This window comes from Gymnoscopelus braueri (genome assembly GCF_963280865.1).
Source record: "Gymnoscopelus braueri genome assembly, chromosome: 5".
NCBI lineage: Eukaryota > Metazoa > Chordata > Actinopteri > Myctophiformes > Myctophidae > Gymnoscopelus > Gymnoscopelus braueri.
This window is the reverse complement of record NC_137606.1, coordinates 31,094,548-31,114,271: the sequence shown is the minus strand read 5'-3', so window position 1 is coordinate 31,114,271 and position 19,724 is coordinate 31,094,548. Positions and strand designations below refer to the sequence as shown.

General features: G+C 41.4%; 1 protein-coding gene across 5 annotated transcripts in view; it reads right to left on the bottom strand.

The window, feature by feature from the left end:
- Positions 1-19,724, bottom strand: part of stard13b (StAR related lipid transfer domain containing 13b) — a 67,276-nt gene that overhangs the window by 9,058 nt on the left and 38,494 nt on the right. For 3 of the 5 annotated variants that reach the window (XM_080429580.1, XM_080429583.1, XM_080429582.1), the window contains 2 exons: positions 3,027-3,098; positions 1,531-1,612 (listed from right to left, as the gene is read on the bottom strand). In XM_080429580.1, coding sequence (XP_080285706.1) covers positions 1,531-1,612; positions 3,027-3,098 — 154 coding nt within the window. Of the gene's footprint in view, positions 1-1,530; positions 1,613-3,026; positions 3,099-5,959; positions 6,142-19,518; positions 19,723-19,724 lie in introns of those variants that run through there. The other 2 variants (XM_080429581.1, XM_080429584.1) reach the window with 2 other exon arrangements.

Sequence of the window (19,724 nt, the reverse complement as noted above, 5' to 3'; positions counted from 1 at the left end):
CTTTCTAGCAATGCCTATTGCTCTGAACATCTACGGACGACAACAGTCAGAGATCCTACTCCTCCTTTGACACTATTATGCTTTTCACACCATAATAATTTTTCTCAGTTCCAGGGGAGGCTCAATTAAGTCTCCAAAGGAACAACATAATATGTCTATGAAATGTCTATGTCCCTGGTGAGTGGTGACAGGCACATTTCCAGCCACAATGGTTTTAAACTAAACCGTTCTAAACGGTTTTGTTTATGATTTCCTTAATTTAAGTGATCCAAAAGCTCTCATAACGACCATGGCGCTTCATAATATTTCCCATGAACAAGAAAGACCAAGCCTGGGAGCATGTGTCTACAGATTAGAGGTTTGTGGGCAAAATGGGATGAATAAAGAAAGGTATCTCAAAACAATGTGGGCGAACCAAAAATAACATGGTAATAGACGACAATACCCGGGTGATGGTTACAGATGCATTCTTTGTGGTACAATAATCCTTTGCCTGTACATCTCCAGCAGTGATTCATGAGTTATATTGATTTGCTAACAAAAATAAAGGTTCTGAGATTAATCTATTTCATTGACATATTTGAGCTATCCTGCTGTCTTGTTGGTGATAAGAACATACAAACTACAATTTCCCTTTTCTTTTTTACTTGTAACTACAGGGCCCTGTTGACACAAGAGTGTCAAAACTGGGGGCCCCTTCACTCCACAGGCTTAGAGATTTGAATTGGATGGTTATATCAGGGGCTGATTAGTGAGGATTCAAAGAATTATACATTAAGTTTATGAATATTATCAACCACAGTGTGAGCCAGTGACTCTGTTTATGAAGCTATCTTTATCATGGGCTAAAGGTGCGATGAAGTCCTGGACAAAATCACATGGAGGCAGGAATTAATTACTGTTGTCTTTTATTCATCTGCTGGCTAGTTTGGAATTTAGATGAGTTGCTTTGGTGTTGTTTAGGGTAAAAGTATATTGAGGCCCCCGCCTGCTTTCCTCTTGGGACGGTCTCCATAGTGACTGTGGTAACTGCAATGCTGTTTTGGTCTCTGTTTGAGAGCGCCCATGGACTCGGCTGCCCTAAAGTGAAGTAACAGCAACGCTGAACTGCTAGTGGTCATTGGGGGAAAAACCCTGTATGTCATGGCATTTACATCATGGGATGTCTTTAACTCAAAAATAGCTGTAGGTAATATAACACATTATAATAACACTCATTAACTCCCACGCATATATCTCACTTCCTTGAAGTTGAAGAACTCAACTTTTGCCATTGTCTTAACTCAAAGCTGCTTTCTCAGACTGAGTCTTAGTCACTTTAATCTCAAGTCTGATTCATGCTTCTGCAACATAGTGTCTTGCGATGTCTCACTTGATAACTGCAAATGCACTTTATTTAGTTAAAAATGTTATTTTTGTCAACCGTCACATTGCATGATACTTTGTCGCCAAAGCATTTATTTATGGACATACACTTAACTCTACTGTACACCAACTTTGCTTGAGTTAGAACAGCCATTATTTTAATACCTGCAGAGAGGTTCCACAAGATCTTTGTCCAAGAAGTCATGATCTCTTTTCACCGGAGAGATGTCAATGGGGAACTGGGAATCTTGAAGGGAGAAATATACAGATTAGAAGTAGCATATATATGAAAAATGTGGTCTCAACATTTAGACTGTGTGATTAAGTGTTAATACTATCCCCCAAATAAGAAGAGGCACAGAAAAAAACAAATAACCACATTCTTTCCAGAAAGGCATCCCAGGGCGTTAAAGCATGAAGCTTGTTTTGGATCCGATGATATTAATAGGAAGAGACAGGCTTTGCCCAAATAACAGCGCTCAGACTTGTGCAGGCATTACATCTTCTTCTGGGTATGGCTCCCCTCTTACATAACATAAGAGACTAAAATCCAGGCCCTCTGAATCTAACATTCCACTGCATTCATGTGGTGTCGTAAACTTTTTATGAAAAGCATAGCACGGTCATTTAAGTGGAAACACAGGCTCTGACCAAGCCTGTTCTTGTTTAGTGGAGTAGACATTCAAAATAGGCTTGAAATGCTGATTATTTTGTACCGAGTATTTCATCATTGATGATGGGTGTGATTACATGACCAGAAACTCAGAATCATCACCTCTTATACTGTACCCCTGCACAGTGACTGATACCAGATACAATCCCTATAAACATCAAAATGTGTGGCTAACTTCACATCAAAATGTGTGGCTAAGAGGCAAGTGTTTAAAAGATTAAAGCTAGTTTAATCACTTTAACCCTATATTCGTTGACAGGGGTCCCCTTGGAATATATACTTGGTCCCCTAAGTTTTTCCCTCCAAAATCACTTCACTGAAAGTAGGAGATCTACAAGCTCACAATGCGTCGCAAAGAGACATGTTGTGAGCCTGTAGATTGGTTATTTTCACAGAAAATGTTACTATTTTTACCAAACGTTTTCCCAGAAGCTATAACAAAGCCAAGTGTCTCCCCCATGGCCTCTTTCTTTTTGTACTCTGGACATATTTATGTGGTGGAAAAGATCAGATGTAAAAGCAACAGCAGTCGGACTTGCTATCCTGCCTCTCTTGTGAGAGGGACACTGACGTAGCCCCTAGGCAGCCTCAGGGCCATTGTGTAATTGTGTGTGAATATGCACATCCTACAGTGCATGAACAATTCTGTTATTCAGTCATCAACTTAAAAGGCCTAATTTCACAAAAGACATAACGAGTAACAATGCATTTATTATCCCCGCCAGGAGGCCGGAACGACCGAACACAAATCGGTACACATTATCTCTGGAGTCATGTGCTCAATCAGTCAGATGTTGCAGATTCCACTCCAACTGGCTATGAATGCCTTTCAAATTTTGGCCGCCCTGGGTAGGCAATGATCCTGGTGGGGATCTGTGCACCGAGGAGCACTTTTATTTTTGCGTTCCTTCATTAACCTTTATATCATAAAACTAAACAAATGTTTCCCAGTGGCATGATGAATGCATGTGTGGAGGGATTTTGTTACCTTCAAAGAGCTGAGCATACTGGGGGAATCCTGCTGCCCGCAACCAGTCGCACGCTTCCTTCGCCTCGATTTCTGAAACGTAAAAAAAGTATGATCATGAGTAGCCTATAAACAAAATCAAAAGAAACCAGGTTCAACTCATTTCAAGTTTGACAACACCTCCACAGCAACTATCCCAGAAAGACATCTCCTGATGCATTTGGCATATCAGGAATACAGCAGACTAGGGGCGGGGGGCAGGATGCCTCTGAGACTATAGAACCCTCTATTCTGGATGTGTGAGGTCAACCCTCGCTATATCCCTGAGGGTTAGCCAGTCTGGTCGGAGGTTCCGACCAGACTGAATACCCCCCTACTCCCATGACGAAGGGACATGAGATCTTACATAACCATCTGTGGTCTGGTAAGCTCATCTGCAAATGAAACGATATAACCTGAGAACAAAACCTTTAAAAGCTGGAATGAATAAAAACGGATTATACTACTGAAGTGACCGCCCCCAGGTGTTTAGATTTTTTGCTGTGTTTGAGAAAAAATAAAAGTCTCAAACCACCTTCAGTCATCACATGAACCCACAGCATACCCTATAGATTGTATATTTCTTCCATGCAGTTGAAAAGACAGATAACTATTTGTACAAATAGAAGAGTTGCGATGCAATGCGTTGTAAGCTTGTAGAGCAGCTATTTTCTCTATTTTTGAAAATCTTGCTTACAATGACATGCCCAAAATAGGGAGGCCTGGTTGAAAGTGGTCAAATGATCAAAGCCCTGATAACTCTTTGAGGTGCCGAGTGGTCTATGAACCAGCTAGCAGCTGCCCTACTGGCTTTCTCCCGAAGAACTGACCCCAAGCAGTTGGGTTCACATTTTGGCCTTTCTGACCTCTAGAACATGACATCTCCAGTCTCCAGATCCCCTGATGACAGGGGAGAGGAAACAGGACATTGGCACTGTGCCATTAATGCTAATAGAGTTGTTGGGTGTCATTTTACTGCCTCAACAAGACAAAGGTGACAACACAGAACTAAAGCAGCAGTTAAACGGCTTTACACAACGAAAGAAAATAGTTATATACAGGAAGCTCAATGAAATTCACTTATATTCACTTTAATACCCCAACTCTTTCACTTTCACTGATAAATCCATAATCCAATCCACATGTTAGTAAATCTCTAAACCTGCATATATCTATAAACAAAACATCTAAACAAATTCTAACATTATTCTTACCAGTTACAAGCACTCCTCCCACTGATAAACATTACTCTACAGTTGGTAAATGTCCTCCTGCCACTTAATCTAATATTTCTACCAATGATTTGGTCACCAAATCATAGAGAATGAGAATGACTGACTCATGACTGTGGTATAAATATCCGATCCCGACAAGAGCCACACAAAAGGTATAACTTTTGCTCCACCCCTTTATCATGTAACAGTGTAGTTTACAAAACAAATGTCATAAATAATAAAGACCCTTGACTTTTAATAGGTCTTTCGGTGTATGTTTCACTCCCTGTGTGCGTACAGTATGTCATAACTGAACAATAGACGTTCATCAAACAATACAGTATAGTTAAGTATAGTTAATATATGCTTGCATTCAAAATACTACCATTGTTCCCAAGTCCCTAATCCAGGACTCACCTGTGCCGCTATATGTCTATATCCCTGATATTCAATGAAACGTTACTTTGGTCTGCAAACTGACCAACAACTGAGTGTGTGTGTGTGTGTGTGTGTGTGTGTGTGTGTGTGTGTGTGCGTGTGAGAGAGAGAGAGAGAGAGAGTGAGTGCGTGTGAGTGCGTGTGTGTCCTTGGATGGCAAAAATCTGCTGTTTACCCCCTTAACCTGCATGGAGATTAGCAGTTGAGTCAACATGTGAACTCCCACTAACAAACAAATGAAAACGGTCGCTTATCAGGCAATACGAGAACTTTTGCTGCCAAAGAGGGCATGTGAAAACGGTCTTTCCCATTGCCATTCCAGCAAGTTATGAAAAAAGAATTCCTAGAAACATTTTTTCCTGGAGACACAACACTGTAGTGAAAACACAGCTTAACAATGCTCTGTTCCCACCTAATGTCACCTGGATTATATCAGGCCGGTATTATTCCACTGCACCACATATTGAAAACGCAGCCTCAGGTACTCTCTCTGTCCCACAGCCACAGGTGTAACAACTGGAAACAAGAAATCTGAGATGGGAATTCCTCTGTGTTTGACATTCCATAACGGAGACGTTCTGTCCCCTCATCCATTCTCTAAGGAAATCTCTTGTGGCTGGTGTTGGCGACATGCCAAGGTGTGAACTTGAGTTTACTACTAAGAGCCTGCTGCCTACAAAATTGTGTAGTCTAAAATTGCAGTGTCACAAATATATGATACCAAGTAGTGCCGTGATAATGGCCCAGCATGACCAACAGCAGTGTACCACGAATGCATGTGTGCCAAAGTGTCCCTGAGGGGACTCACCTTCCTTTACAATACGACTTATGCAACTTTATGGCTGTCAACAACAATTCATTGTGCAATTCAACACACGGCAGAGGTATGGTAGCCTATGTAACAGCATGCACAAAGAAGAGCAGCATACAGCATGCTTGGATAGTTCTGAGCTGATACAAGCATTGCCAAAAAACATGTCAGTTTTGAAGGCCTCCTTCACATTCCAGTCAGTCCCTCACAAAGTACTTATTGGATTAGAGCCAATAATATGAGTGGGCTCAAACTTTTCAGGATTTCATTAAATTTGTTGTGGTATCCAAAGCTCCATCCTTCTGTCAGAAACACTAACCGACATATGGACAATATCTTTCCTACCACTTATTTTTTTTAAGTAATGCATAATTTTTAATATTTTCAAAATCTGTCAAGCAAGTAACAACACAAATTACTTCCAGCAACATAAGTTATAATAATTTACTTACGGGATACTTTCATCATAGAATCTTATGGGTTCATATGTCCTTGTCCGTCAAGACTTTAACAAAGTATCTCAACATGTCAAAGCATCTTCATTCCCACGCTGAGCCACATTCCTGCTTTCTCTGAAAACGGCAGTTTTAACTCAGATCCAAGGCTCGCTGTTTCTCATTCTTTCTCCTCTCCCTTTCCATCTACCCCCAACAACCATATGCCTGTCCCACCACTAAATCTGTCCTTCTCCCACCCCCTTGCTACTGCTGGCTCCCCAGTGTTCTGATTCAGACCCCTTCTTCAGCTCCTTGTGCCTGTAGAGTACCTCCTACCCAGATCTGCCCACCACAATTCTTGTCTAACGCACTCAGCACATTTTTGGCACAGAAGACCTGAGCTGTAGCCAAAGAGCAAGCAGCGCGTCTATGCGCAACATGGCACATTAATGTATGAGACAGAATTCTTTTTAACTTGTAAAGAATTTCACTTAAGTTTAGTGAAGATCTTGAGCATTTATAAATTCAAACACTGTGTTTTCTAATACTATTGTTTTTTAACAATTTTAACCAGGAAAAATGTTTTATTCAAGAATCCCAGATGTTGTTCCAGCTAACTGACGGAATGGAAAGACGTCAGCTGCTATAGTGGGGGGAAAACCGTGACATAAACTGTCAGCAATCAGCGGCGATGATTCATGCTGAGCCAGTCAGGCTTACAAGGCTCAGTGTTAACATCACCAGAACTATCTCCTCGGCCTCTGTCTCGGTCTCAACTCCTTTGTCTGACGGAAATGGCAGAATGAATGAATGAATAAAAGGCACTGTCTGATCTTTGTCGTCAGACACAGCATGTACAGTGTGGGCCAGCTACTTAACAGATAGATGGAAAAATCATTCTAAGAACTGACTATTGTAAGAAGAGCTATCTCATAAATATCTAAAAATGGATTTACTTTTATGAAACAAATCGTTGTTCAAATAAACCCCATCAAAATTCAATCAGGTTACAAATCACACACAAAACACAAAAGACATCAGTAAAATATTTACAAGAACAGTGTGTGTGATGAATGAGGAGATTTCCTTTAGTCCCAATGTATGGATATGAAGACAGGCATTTAAAATGGTAAGCTTTGGCGTGGCACAATTTCAAATGTAACCTTTTTCTAATTATGTTTGACCCTTGTGCCATTTCCCCTGGTTAAGCATACCTTTTCTAATTTACTGGGGCCCAGAAAAGGTACAGTAGACAAAATGATGCAAATAATCCACTTCAGTTACATTAGCAAATCACTAAACAATGCTTACACTTCATCTATTGATAAAAGCACTCTAAAGCAAAGGGTGTATCCTACACTGATTTCCATTTACAAAAGGTATCAATCATACTCTTAAAAATCTGCCTGACCCCCATACAGACACGCACGCACACACACACACAGACACCTCTGTTTCAGAAAATGTTGAATGAATCAGCCAAGACAAGCTAGTTGAATACAATACATCAATGAAAAAGACTGCCCCCACCAGACTCCAGACCATTACTGTACACTGGAAATTGTCTGTATCAAAAACACCTGGAGAGAGAGGGAGAGAGAGGGAGAGGGAGAGGGAGAGGGAGAGAGAGAGACACACACACACACACACACACACACACACACACACACACACACACACACACACACACACACACACACACACACACACACACACACACACACACACACACACACACACACACACACACACACACAGACAGACGCAGACAGACAGACAGACAGACAGACAGACAGACAGACAGACAGACAGACAGACAGACAGACAGACAGATGGAAGGAGACAGAGAGAGAGACAGAGATGGTTTTGGAAAATCGTTTCCAGTGGTCGGCTGGCTGACTGCCCTGAGGAAGGTGTTGTGAGTGACAAGAGGCGGGGAGGCAGGGAAATTAGGCCTCCTTTCTTCCTCTTCATGTTACTGATTACATACAGACACCCACTCACGGTGAGCAGTCACCCTTACTGTAAAAGCAAGGCTAGACAGACTGCCAGGGGAAACACAGTGCCCCCTCTGCTCTAGTCTGCCCAAAACCACAACATCTGATGTCTCATGCCCAAAATAGTCCAGCATTTCCCTCCGTCTAACAGATCTCAATTGCGCGTAGAAATGCAAACAGGAAGTGAGAACAGAAGTCATCATTAAACGATGGCTCAAAGAAAAGAAGCCACATGGTGTGTAAACCGTAAAAGCCCCCCTTGAGATTGACTTGCTCTGTATGAAGTTGTTATGGTCCTCTTGAAAATACAGGGCAGCGCTCAGAAAAGATGGATTAATATTGTGGTGCCCCAGGTCATTCATCCAATATCGTGGGAATAATGCTTCCCTCTTTTCCACGGTAGGTTTTAATTAACACAGCCCCCCGTGGCCGTCAGAACCCCAGTGGGCGTCTGCATGCATCCTCAGCACAATATGCCACAATCATCTGACCTAACAGCCAGTACCACTGCTGCCCTTGTCCTCGGTTTCAATCCACAGCCTTCTTAGCCAAATGTAGAGCCTACTTTGTCGCACAGCCGTGCCATTCGACCAAAATAGCTGATTTTCAACTGAAAGATATAAGTATGAATTTGCCCATATCATCATCACATCATAACAGACATGTGGCCTTGTCAAAGAACAGCGCTGATCTCTACAAGCAGCCTCAAACATAATGAGGTATTATTTGTGTGTAAAGGTGAGTAACACAGTGAATGAATATCACTTCATTCATGTTTTGAGTGTTTGGCACATGAGCTAGCTCTCCTGGCACGGCCAATAATTACAGGCATTCTGTGGGCTGAGTCACACGCAGATTTCCAACCCTCTCATTTGATCCTGTGGAGAACCCAGGGGACTGGTCACTAGCCCGCAGACGACATAGGATGCTGGTTTAAAATTAGTCTGCCTTATGCTGAGTTGCTAAGCTACCAAAGTAAAGTTTCCTCAAATACAAATGACTTAGCAAATCCTGAGTCTACTTTAGCCCTGTGGTTTTGTGGTGACCTGTGGAGAGAATCCTTCAGCAGGCCAGAGATGTCTCCAGTAACAAGTGGATGTAGACCATAGAATTCCTGGCTTCTCTGAGGACTGTGACTCTAGTAAGGATGTTGTGCCAGCTCCAGTGCGACCAGTGCCAAGGAGCCACTAGCATTTGTGCTGGCATTTATCAGGGCTTTAACGATATTCAAGTTCTCATTCAATAAACAATGCAACAATAATACAGAATTGTATCGCTGATTTCAAAGGTTCACCTTTTAGCCCACATAATAGTTCACTTCATTCAGTCACCTACAATATAGTTTACAAATACTATTAGACAGTGAATTTGCATACGTATCTCTCTATTTCAGAGAATTAAAAGGGATGTGTTTAAAGGGGCCTGGAATTTGTTTGAGCGACCCCCTACCGCCACTACCCACTTTGAGTGAAAGACTGAGGTCCACCTTTCATGTCAAAGTAGACGCACACAGCAAGAGCTTATTGATTCTGGGAGTAAATAACAGGAGCATGTGAGGTAGAGGCTGCTGTTGACCACTGCTAAAGCTTGCTGGGTCAAAAGTCATCTGGGGCTGTTTTTTTCCCCCTCTAGAGGTCCTGTATTGAACTCAAATGAGAGCAGCACAGCTGTGGTAACACTCTCCTTCACCTCTGAGGGACACCCAGAGAGAGGGGAGACCCTTTCATCTTCAGGCAGACACTCAAACTCTCACTCTCTCGCTCTCTGCTATCAGCACAGGTCTCTTCCTGGGCACTGGGCAGTGCCTACTCTTAATAAATTATAATATTATGCATGCATGCTGCCGATGACATTGAGATTCCTCGACATTCAGTCACATACTGTGCACATTCAGAGACAAACATGTTGTAAATGTGTTTCTGTCAGAACAGAAGGGAAGGAACCAGAGAGAGAAAATAAAGTGCAATACTACAGAAAGGGTGGGACAATGTCGGGTTAAGTGTCTTGAGACAACTTGTTGTGATGTGGCACTGTAACATTGAAATTGAATTGAAAGAATGTTTCAGAACAGCTAAAATGTGAAATGATAGCCCTGCAATGTAGTTTGATTGGACAATAATAAGGAATGCTAGGCTGTGACCTGTGAACATGCCAGGACTTTCAAGTTCAAACCAGCTGGTGGGGAAAGGTCTCACTGGCCAAGTGCCTTTTCAAATACCTGGAATTTGTCCTCTGCATTTAACCAATCCTTACTAGCAGTCGGCAATCCTTGAGCAGTGCTCAAGGATACTTTGTCACAATGCCAGGATCGAATTGGGAACTTTTTGATTCTCTACCTCCTGAGCCACTGCTTCCCCTAGCTGCTTGTAGCTGCTCTCCAAAGTTTGAAGTTCTGAACATACACTGAAGTAAGGGGTGCATTTACTCAGAGGCAGGTGTGCTCGTCTCGTTCCCCCCCCCCCCCCAACCACACCACCACAAGGCAGTTCAGCACACAACTTCCAACAGCCTGCACCAGGAAAGGGAACCTCTGACCCTCCGTCCCTAGGGAGCTAAAACACCTCGTCCATCCCCGGAAACCTTCAGCCTCTATGTCACACTGGCAGCAACTCTGAGCAGAACATAAATTAATCAGTAGAGCTCCCTCAAATACATGCGAGTGATGGCTTGCAAACCACTGTGAACAAGATAAACACTTCCAGACATTGGACTCCAGCCATTTTCCCACACATGCTAAAGTGTTTTGACAACCATTTTGCAGGCCTTTGTGAAGGATTTGCTTTCTTTGGTGAGAAAAATATCAACTTTGGCTTTGGAGATTTCCTTGTTCATTTCATCAAGGCATACCTCCGTCCACCACTGTATTGATTCTGCAAGCAAAACGTGATTTTATCCTTTTCTTGTGGGGGTAATCACTGTGTTAGTTGTTGAGATAAGGTTATTAGTTCTGTCTGCAGTAAATTAAACAAAACCATACCATGACTGATGAAGGTTAGAACATAATGACACCCATCAGGGACTAGCAAAGCATGACCATATCCCATAGTTTTCTTTTCTCTGAAACAATGATAACATCAACCATATAGCTCCGTTTTATCTCTTGTTGCTTTTAGTCTTCATAATAAAGGCACGTTTTTATTAAAGTTAGTCCCAGCTATTTTCAAAGGCAATAATAGCGTGACAAATCTGCTGAGCCAGCGTATATAAAGAACAAGAGCCTGCTGGGAGAGATTAGGAGAGATATTGTACCTGTGGGCATTTGTGCTGCCCTGTGTCCAGATGCAAGACTCCAGCAAGGGCCTGCCTTACAGCTCCTCGTCAGCTCCTTTCTCTGTCAACCAACTCTCTGGTTCCCTCTATCATTATTTCTTTCCCCTTATCTCTCTCTCTTTTTCTCCTCCCTTTCGTCTCATGCTTCCCTCCCTCTCAGCGAGGCTCATCTGGGCTTCTTCAGTTGTCTCTTCAACTCCTCCTCTACTTTCCTCATACCAACTATTGTACGGCTGCATTCTCAAGATTTAAGATTCAAGATTTTTACTGTTACATCTTGTGTACAAGTGCATAATAGTAAACAAAGAAAAAAAAAATCTGGTTCCTCAGACTTTGTTACATCAACAATAATAACAATATTTAAAAAAATAATAATTAAAGAACATTCACAATAATAAGAGAGGATAATAAAGTTTGTACGTTGGTTCTTGCACACTTGAGGTAATTGTAGTTCTGTGTCATTATTATGACCAATTTGTATAAGCAACTACATTACTGTATCATACGTCTTTGGAGCTTATGGGTTATTCTACACGTGAGTGTGAGTAGTCCTGATTCAAAGTCAGTTTAAGTATATGGGTATCTCTTGAAGCATGATATAGCTGCACTGCTGCAGTAAGCTACATGCCATGCCATGCTTTCCACAGTCATAATATAGGCTTGTGTGCTCTGTGCTGTAATTCTTCCTTCCCTTTGATAGTATACATAAGCACTGTAATTTGGTTTTCCAAGAGCGCTGTATAAAACACAACTGGAAGGGGAGGGCTATGCATCACTGACAAACACCCAGCCAGCTGACCTAAAATCTCTACGCAAACATTGAAAATAATTGACTGGATGCCAGGTCATTTACATAATATGTTCCTTAAGTCCCACACAAAACCAAATGTTTCACGCACTTAACTCAGAAGCAGTTAAAATTTCATTTACAGCCATTACTGTTAAAAATCAAGTCCTAGACAAATAGGAGAACTAAGACGATACTGAGGAAACACGTCTGCAGATGTATCTTACAGGGATAGAGTGGGTCCACCTCTCATTTGGACAGATTCCCAGACAGGACAGAATGGAGACTACAAGGGTTTCCCCTCTTTCACTGGGAATGGCCACAAGCATAATTTATATTTTGTCGTACAATGATGTTGCTCTCTGAAAATAACCTTTTCCAAGTGAAAAACAACACAGGTCTCTCTTCGGAAGAGCGATATGGTCATGCTATCGGCTATTTTCACATTTATTCATGAAATGCGTTTGAAGAATTACTGAATTAGTTCATGAAAGAAAAAATGCATTTTGGGGGATTTTGTTTTTTAATGTTTTGAAATAATAATAATTAAAAACTAAATGTAGGAAACAAATGTTAAAGGGATATTTACTCGTGAACCATAAAAATGTGTCCGCGACCCACAAATGGGTCCCGACCCAGTGTTTGGGAAACCGTGATCTAGAGACACACATGGATCTGGGTCCAAGATTCAGTAGCCCTGGAATGCACAGCTGATATGCATATCACAGTATGTGACACACAGGGCAACACATGGCATGCTATCTTATGCAATGAGGTATGTAGCCGACTGGCTGCTTATCTAGAACACTCTCGGAATGTGCAAATCAATTGTTGTGCTTTATCAGAGAATCTGAGTTGTGAGAGCAAGCATGTGCACTGAACTTCTACGCCGATATGAAATGCAGGACTGATATTTCATGCATGGCTAGTGGCACGTAGCAGATCAGGTCTTCTGACAGTCAGAACCTATTTGAAAGGACTTTAACATGAACAGACAGCATGCTGAATGCCTGTGGTCTGAAAGCACACTTCTGCCTTTCTGTCACAATTATTCTCCAAATGGAATGTTGTATACATTTTTACCAGAGGAGGGCAGCGAAGCACCAAAACTAGTGTTTTTTTTTTTTTTGGCACAGTAAATACAGCCTACTTGACAGACTACTTGACAGACACAACAAATACTATCTTAAGAAGTGTACCCAACAGGAAACTTCATTTTGAAAGAAAGAGTGGTCAAAATACAATAGATATAGAGACGCAACCTCATTCAGGCTGTTCTCCACAAAGTCCTTATAACGGTAATAGGACATTATTTGCATCAAAGGTGCTGTTATGTATTGTTCCTTTTCATTGGAAATGGCTTAATAAGGTTTTTCTGTTAATTGGCATTTGTGTGGAATGCAATTGGCCTTTGAACAGGGAAAGTTTTCCTGCCTGGCTCTGTTAATGTGTGACTGTGTTCCTGTTTCACTGGAGCCAAGGTATTTCACTGTTTCCTATTGTCAATGATTATCCTCACACATGTGGCAACTGTCAACTCACTTAGCCTGTGTAGGAATCACAGCACACGTGTAATAGCCAAATATACTTGAAAACGTGGGCACATCCTGCCACCTCTAGGTAGAGAGAGGTACTGTATATCTGGAAGACAGTATCTACAACATCAGCTAAATGAAAGTGACTGACTTACAGAAAGTTGGACTGGGTCATTCTGTGCCTAAATCATGGCCATCGCAAAGTTTGGGAATATTACTGGTGGGCCAGTTGGTTTGTGGGCCGGTCTTGACTCGTATAAACTTTGTTTTTCTGCTGCGAACATTAAATTAAATATATGGTGCTCTCTCGCACATAGAGACTCCCCCCTTCATACTACTGATACAAGCTGTCACAGGGTTTAAAAATTAAACTCAAAGATGTAATTATGAAGTACACCTTAGTGTGTTTTCCAAACATTTTACAGAAGCTGCACTTTGAGAATTATCGCACAAATTGTGTTCCTTGCATTGTGAAATTATATTTATTTTGCATTGTGAAATTATATTTAATGAATTCTTCCCACTTATTTGTCCATTCACACACAAACATATTGGTTCTTCAGTGGCTCTTTGGGGTGATTGAGATGCTACAGTATATAGGGCTGTACAAACAACCTGTTAACGGTAGGGTAAGTGATTTTTTTTATTTCTGTTTTGTTTGTTAAATTAAGTGTTAAAAAGGTCTTTATTCTGATAGTAATAATTGCTATAGTGTTTGTTCTGTAACAGGGGTCTCTCTGTCTCTCCAGCTGTTTAGAAAACAGAAAAGGTATTTTCCGGTCGGGATACAAATTGTAAATTCAAACACTACAGAATTTAAGTTGATAAATGGGTACTCTCTCCTGATTGGCTGAAATTGGCAACCCACCTGAAAATGTATTTTTTCTCTTTCTTTCTGAACAAACACTTTATTTATAGCGATGATTACTATCAGAATATAGAGCTTTAACCTTTTAACAAAAACCTTTTTGATTTGACCAAAAAATATAACTTACCCTACCATTAAGTTGCTGTAGGGTTCTTTATAGGTTCTCTACCGTTTCTTCGGCTTAGTTTAGAAACCAATAATGGTTCTATATATATCGCCATTTGACAAAGGTACTACGGTATATAGCACCTTATTAAGATAGCCCCAAAAGAGGTTCCCTTATCATTATGAGTCAAATAACTACTTTTAATGCTAATTTGTTTGAGATATGTAGATATATCTACTGGACAACTAATTTCAACATAACATTGATGATAAAACAGCTTCTTGTAACCTGTAATCCTTTTTATTTTGTTGTCATCAGTGTCCTCCCACAGAGCAAGTAGTGTCAAAATATGTGATAGTTTAATAAGACTGTGCTGTACAATACTGTGGTTTTCAAAACAGAACATAGGGGTCTGGTCCCATAGACTAGCATGGGCCTTTAGTTTGTATTTATCTGCTTGGTATGCTCTCACTACATTAAATATTTGTATACATAGATTACCAAATATGAGGGCCACTCTAATTTAAATTCCCAGGCAGAAACAGGTTGATCCATTTTGAGGTGCAACTTTACAAAATGTTGTTGCAGAGCATTACGCCCCCCAAAATACTTTTATTATAAAAATGCTTCATTATGAAGTTATATAAAGGTAACAAACTGCATTTGCATAATAATCAGGTGTATGCTAGCTAGGTTCATGAATATAAGCCACCCTACATGCCTGCGTACTGAGTAGACATTGTATAAGACTACTCTTACCACTTATCAAACCTCAATTTGAATCGAGGCCAGTTTAAATTTGTTTCACATGCAGATTATCTGAAGTGCTACAGGTTGTGAGAGCCCCTGATGAATAATTCAGTACTTTTGAATGAGTAGTGTTGAGGGGAGGAGGGCAGAATCTAAACTAGATCACACACACCTTTTTACTGTTACAACATCACAAAAGACCACCTCACTTCAAGCCCCTTTATGGAGGAGGATTTTGAGAATGAGCTATCCAGTAGGGAGAGGAAGAGGAGAGGTAAGAGGGTAGAGCTTGTCATCTTAAAAACTTCAAGTGCTCCGGTCCTCCCACTATACAAGTGTTTACTTCTAGCTTGCCAAAATAAATTACCCCCCCACTGTTTTTCTGTGTAAATATACTTACTGCTCCTAGTATTGATGATTACTTGTATAGTATTGTATGTCTTTATATGTCTTGATGAATTGAATACATAGGACCACAATAGAAACAAGCCCTCTCTGCTTTTTGTGTTATCCTTTTAGCATTATTGTATAACTGTACCCCTGTACTTTTTGAAAACTGTTAATAAAGTATTCAATAAAAAAAACGGTGTGTTGCAAAAGTAATCCTAGGCAGGAATGTTTTCTTCCCCAAGGGATTTGTCATACCCTACATGCCTACAGGACAGCTGGCTATCTCTGCATCGTACAATCACCCTAAACCTCCCCCTCCACACACACACACACACACACACACACACACACACACACACACACACACACACACACACACACACACACACACACACACACACACACACACACACACACACACACACACACACACACACACACACACACACACACACACACACACACACACACACAGTATTCATTTGATCATTGTACAAAGCATCACAGAGACACTGAAAACAGCTTATAACAGACACTATTTGCTCTAAATAGAACAAAATATGAAGAAAGTTAAAAGCAAATCAAGAATCTAGCAGTTACCTCTCAGTAACGGGATGAATACCTCATTGACTCCGCACAGAGGAGGTAGTATGTGTGTGTGTGTGTGTGTGTGTGTGTGTGTGTGTGTGTGTGTGTGTGTGTGTGTGTGTGTGTGTGTGTGTGTGTGTGTGTGTGTGTGTGTGTGTGTGTGTGTGTGTGTGTGTAAGCATGGGAAAACTGGAGTAATTGTAAGGGGTAAGTGATAGAGCTGTATATGTAAGGCTGAATGAAACATATATAGGCTGAGCTGAATACTGATGCATCAGTAGTACTAATGGGTGCAGAAATCCTGAGAATCTGGCCCCCAGATGGTGTGAGACTTTGCACAGGAGGAAAATGGGAACAATGCAGAAGCACAGTAGCCACTCCAGAGCGATGAGGTAGACTAGAGAATGCGGCTCCAAAACCCCTGGAATATTGACAGGAAAGAGACACATTCCTCTACAATAAAACCAGGCCCCTTCCCTTGGCTGGCACAAATGTACTACCGCAGCACAGTCAAAAGTCATTTAGTTCCATTACACTTTATAGAAAGAAAGACAAAACAAAACCCTTAAACTAAGTAGCAACTCTAAAGGGTGCTCATATAATGTCGGGCAATCGTTGCTGTCTTGTAAAACCACTGCTTTTCAGGAAATGGAAAAGAAAAGTACCTGTGTTGCATTGGAGCAATGTAGTTATTATTTAGTCACAAGCTCTTACTTTTCTTTGGTTAATATTTTTAAAACCCACGGACTGACTTAACCGTTTTAAGCCAGGGCATGCCATTATAGGAGACCATTTTCTAGCATTAAATATTTTTTGCCCAAATAGCAGATCTACAAGCTCACAATGTGTCGCAATGCGACACGTGAGCTTGTAGAGCGGCTTTGCTACTTTTACGCGACATTGTCATACGTACAACAAATTAGAAAATAGGGCTTCCATTAAAAAAAAAAAACTTAAAACATAAAAAGATTAAATGGTTTCTGGCCAACAACGACAATATATAATTTTAGGGAATACAGAGCAGTGATGGATTCCAGGCACAATGACAGCAGGTCATGAGTGTACTGATTCACTGAATGAGGACCCACGCACATACGTAGTTCTGGTGGTACTCAAATGCCATCAAATCGGAAACATGACTAAGACCCCCACAAGCCTCCCTGGAATTCAGGGTGAAACAATATATGTGAGTAACTCTGCCAGTCACTGCGGCCCCCACTCACTTTCAGTCTGCTATGTCAACAGGGCTGACCAGCTGGAATGCAGAAGCCGTTGCAAAGCAAGGAGATCACTCTCCTGACCCGCCAGACTGCCGTCCTACCTCAACGCTAGAAGAGGATTGATAGGATTTATTTAACATATTGTATCATATACAGGTTATACTTTTCCTATACATTGTTACACTACTGACCTAAAGGGCAGGAGGACCCTTTGACACACACACACGTTTCCTGGTTAAATTCAATCTACTTTAAGATACAGATACACAGTACACACTCTCTGGAACATACAGTTATAGCTGTTTTAGCTGTTTTATCCTCTGTATCAGTTGATTGAGTCGTGCTGCTTTGTTTACAATGACACAGTGTGAGACAACTCATGATCCAATCAGTGTGAGTTTGATCAGCCTTTGGCCTTGCTGATGCTATCAAGCACACTGAAAACACACCCTGAATACACATACACTCACATGCACTAACACGCACTCCAACACACACACACACACACACACACACACACACACACACACACACACACACACACACACACACACACACACACACACACACACACACACACACACACACACACACACACACACACACACACACACACACACACACACACACACACAGAGTTACAGACTCCTGGGAGGAGTTACAGTACCAGCTGTAGGGGTATAAAGATCTCTGTTCTACTGGGCAGCTTTGAAATCGTGGTAGACAGATTGCAAAATCAACATAAATTATTTTCTTTCGCAAGCTGCATCTATTCTGGCAGTAGGCTAAAAAAATGATGCAAATAAGGGAGTAAAACAAGACTGAAGCTTGTATAGAACACATTTCAAAGATGAACATCACAGATGACAAAAATTGTTGGTTTGCTGACAAGCCAGACAGCTATAATCTGAAAACACATGCCCAGTAACGGTACATGACTCCACACGCCTGGAGACATCAGACCATCAACATTTGCTCCACAGCACATCATTCAGTCCTGTGGGTCTTTCATTTCTAGAACGAACAAAAGACACGCTTGATGTGTTGCTTTAATCCTCTGTGATGCTACAGGTTATTTCCCCCAGAGTAGGGTGCATTATGGAACTGATGTGTCACCGTGTAAGGACTGTGACTGGGAGGAAAACTATGTTCTGGATCGATTAGTGGTGGCGGAGGCTTCTGCTAATGTAACGTTTTGTTATGAAATGTGGCCCCACTTTGATCCAGCTCGAGGCCACTCACCTGCAGGAAGGAGGGGCGTGGTAGCTAGTGTTGTTATGTGAGCCCCACCCCCCATCCTCACAGACCTGGCCTAAAAACACCAGGTAGATTTTATGTCAAGCGAGTCGTAAGACAACATTGAACAAAGCTGAGGGGAGCTGAGGGGAGCGGCACTGTTTTGTCTAGATATATACAACAATTGTCCTCCAATGACCCCCCCCCCCCAGACATTAAGATATTGTCTTCTACATCATCTTTTTTTTCTAGGTACATGTCTGATTACTGCAATGCGATGCTTATCACCTACAGTGCAGTGAGTAGCCAAAAAAAGGAATCCATGACAACTGAAGGTCAAGTATGGTGTTCCTTGTTATTGCACTTCAGGGATTAGACTGGGACTAAGAAACATTGGATCACCCAGTGTTTCCTTTCCAACACATTATTTGTATGGAATTCCATCTTTTGTTGACAGTGGGGGTTAGTGACAGGAAAAACAAGAGAGAGTTGTTGTGACAAAAGTCATCAGCTGTCCCCAAACCAATGAGTCAGTAGCACAATACAACTTTGTGTGTGAGGGTCACCTGGCATTTGATCACCTCCAAACCATCTACAATAGAAAATCAAATGTAAACCTAAAAATGTGCTTTAGGTTTACATTCTACAATCTGACTGCAGCTTAGCAACAAGTTACATTAAAATGATAGGCCAACAGCATAGACTTTAAATGTGTTAAGTGACACTATGACTGGCTGGTCAAAGAAAATGTAGGCTACTAGGTAGGTATGTATAGGACCATATTTCTGCCTTTACATCTTGCACTTCTATCCAAACTCCTTTCATACCTCCAGCAATCTTCTTCAACAGTTGCTGCCTGGCAATGATCCTTCCCAATCTGTATCCAGAGCGTCTCCTGTGATGGTCCATTCTCAGGTAGATGTCCTGAGTCTCTGGGGTCATACTCCCAAGGCACTCGCTGCTTGGGGACCTTGGGAGTTCCCTAAACATGGCTTGGCTGGTATGATCTCCCAGAACTGGTCCCTGACCACTC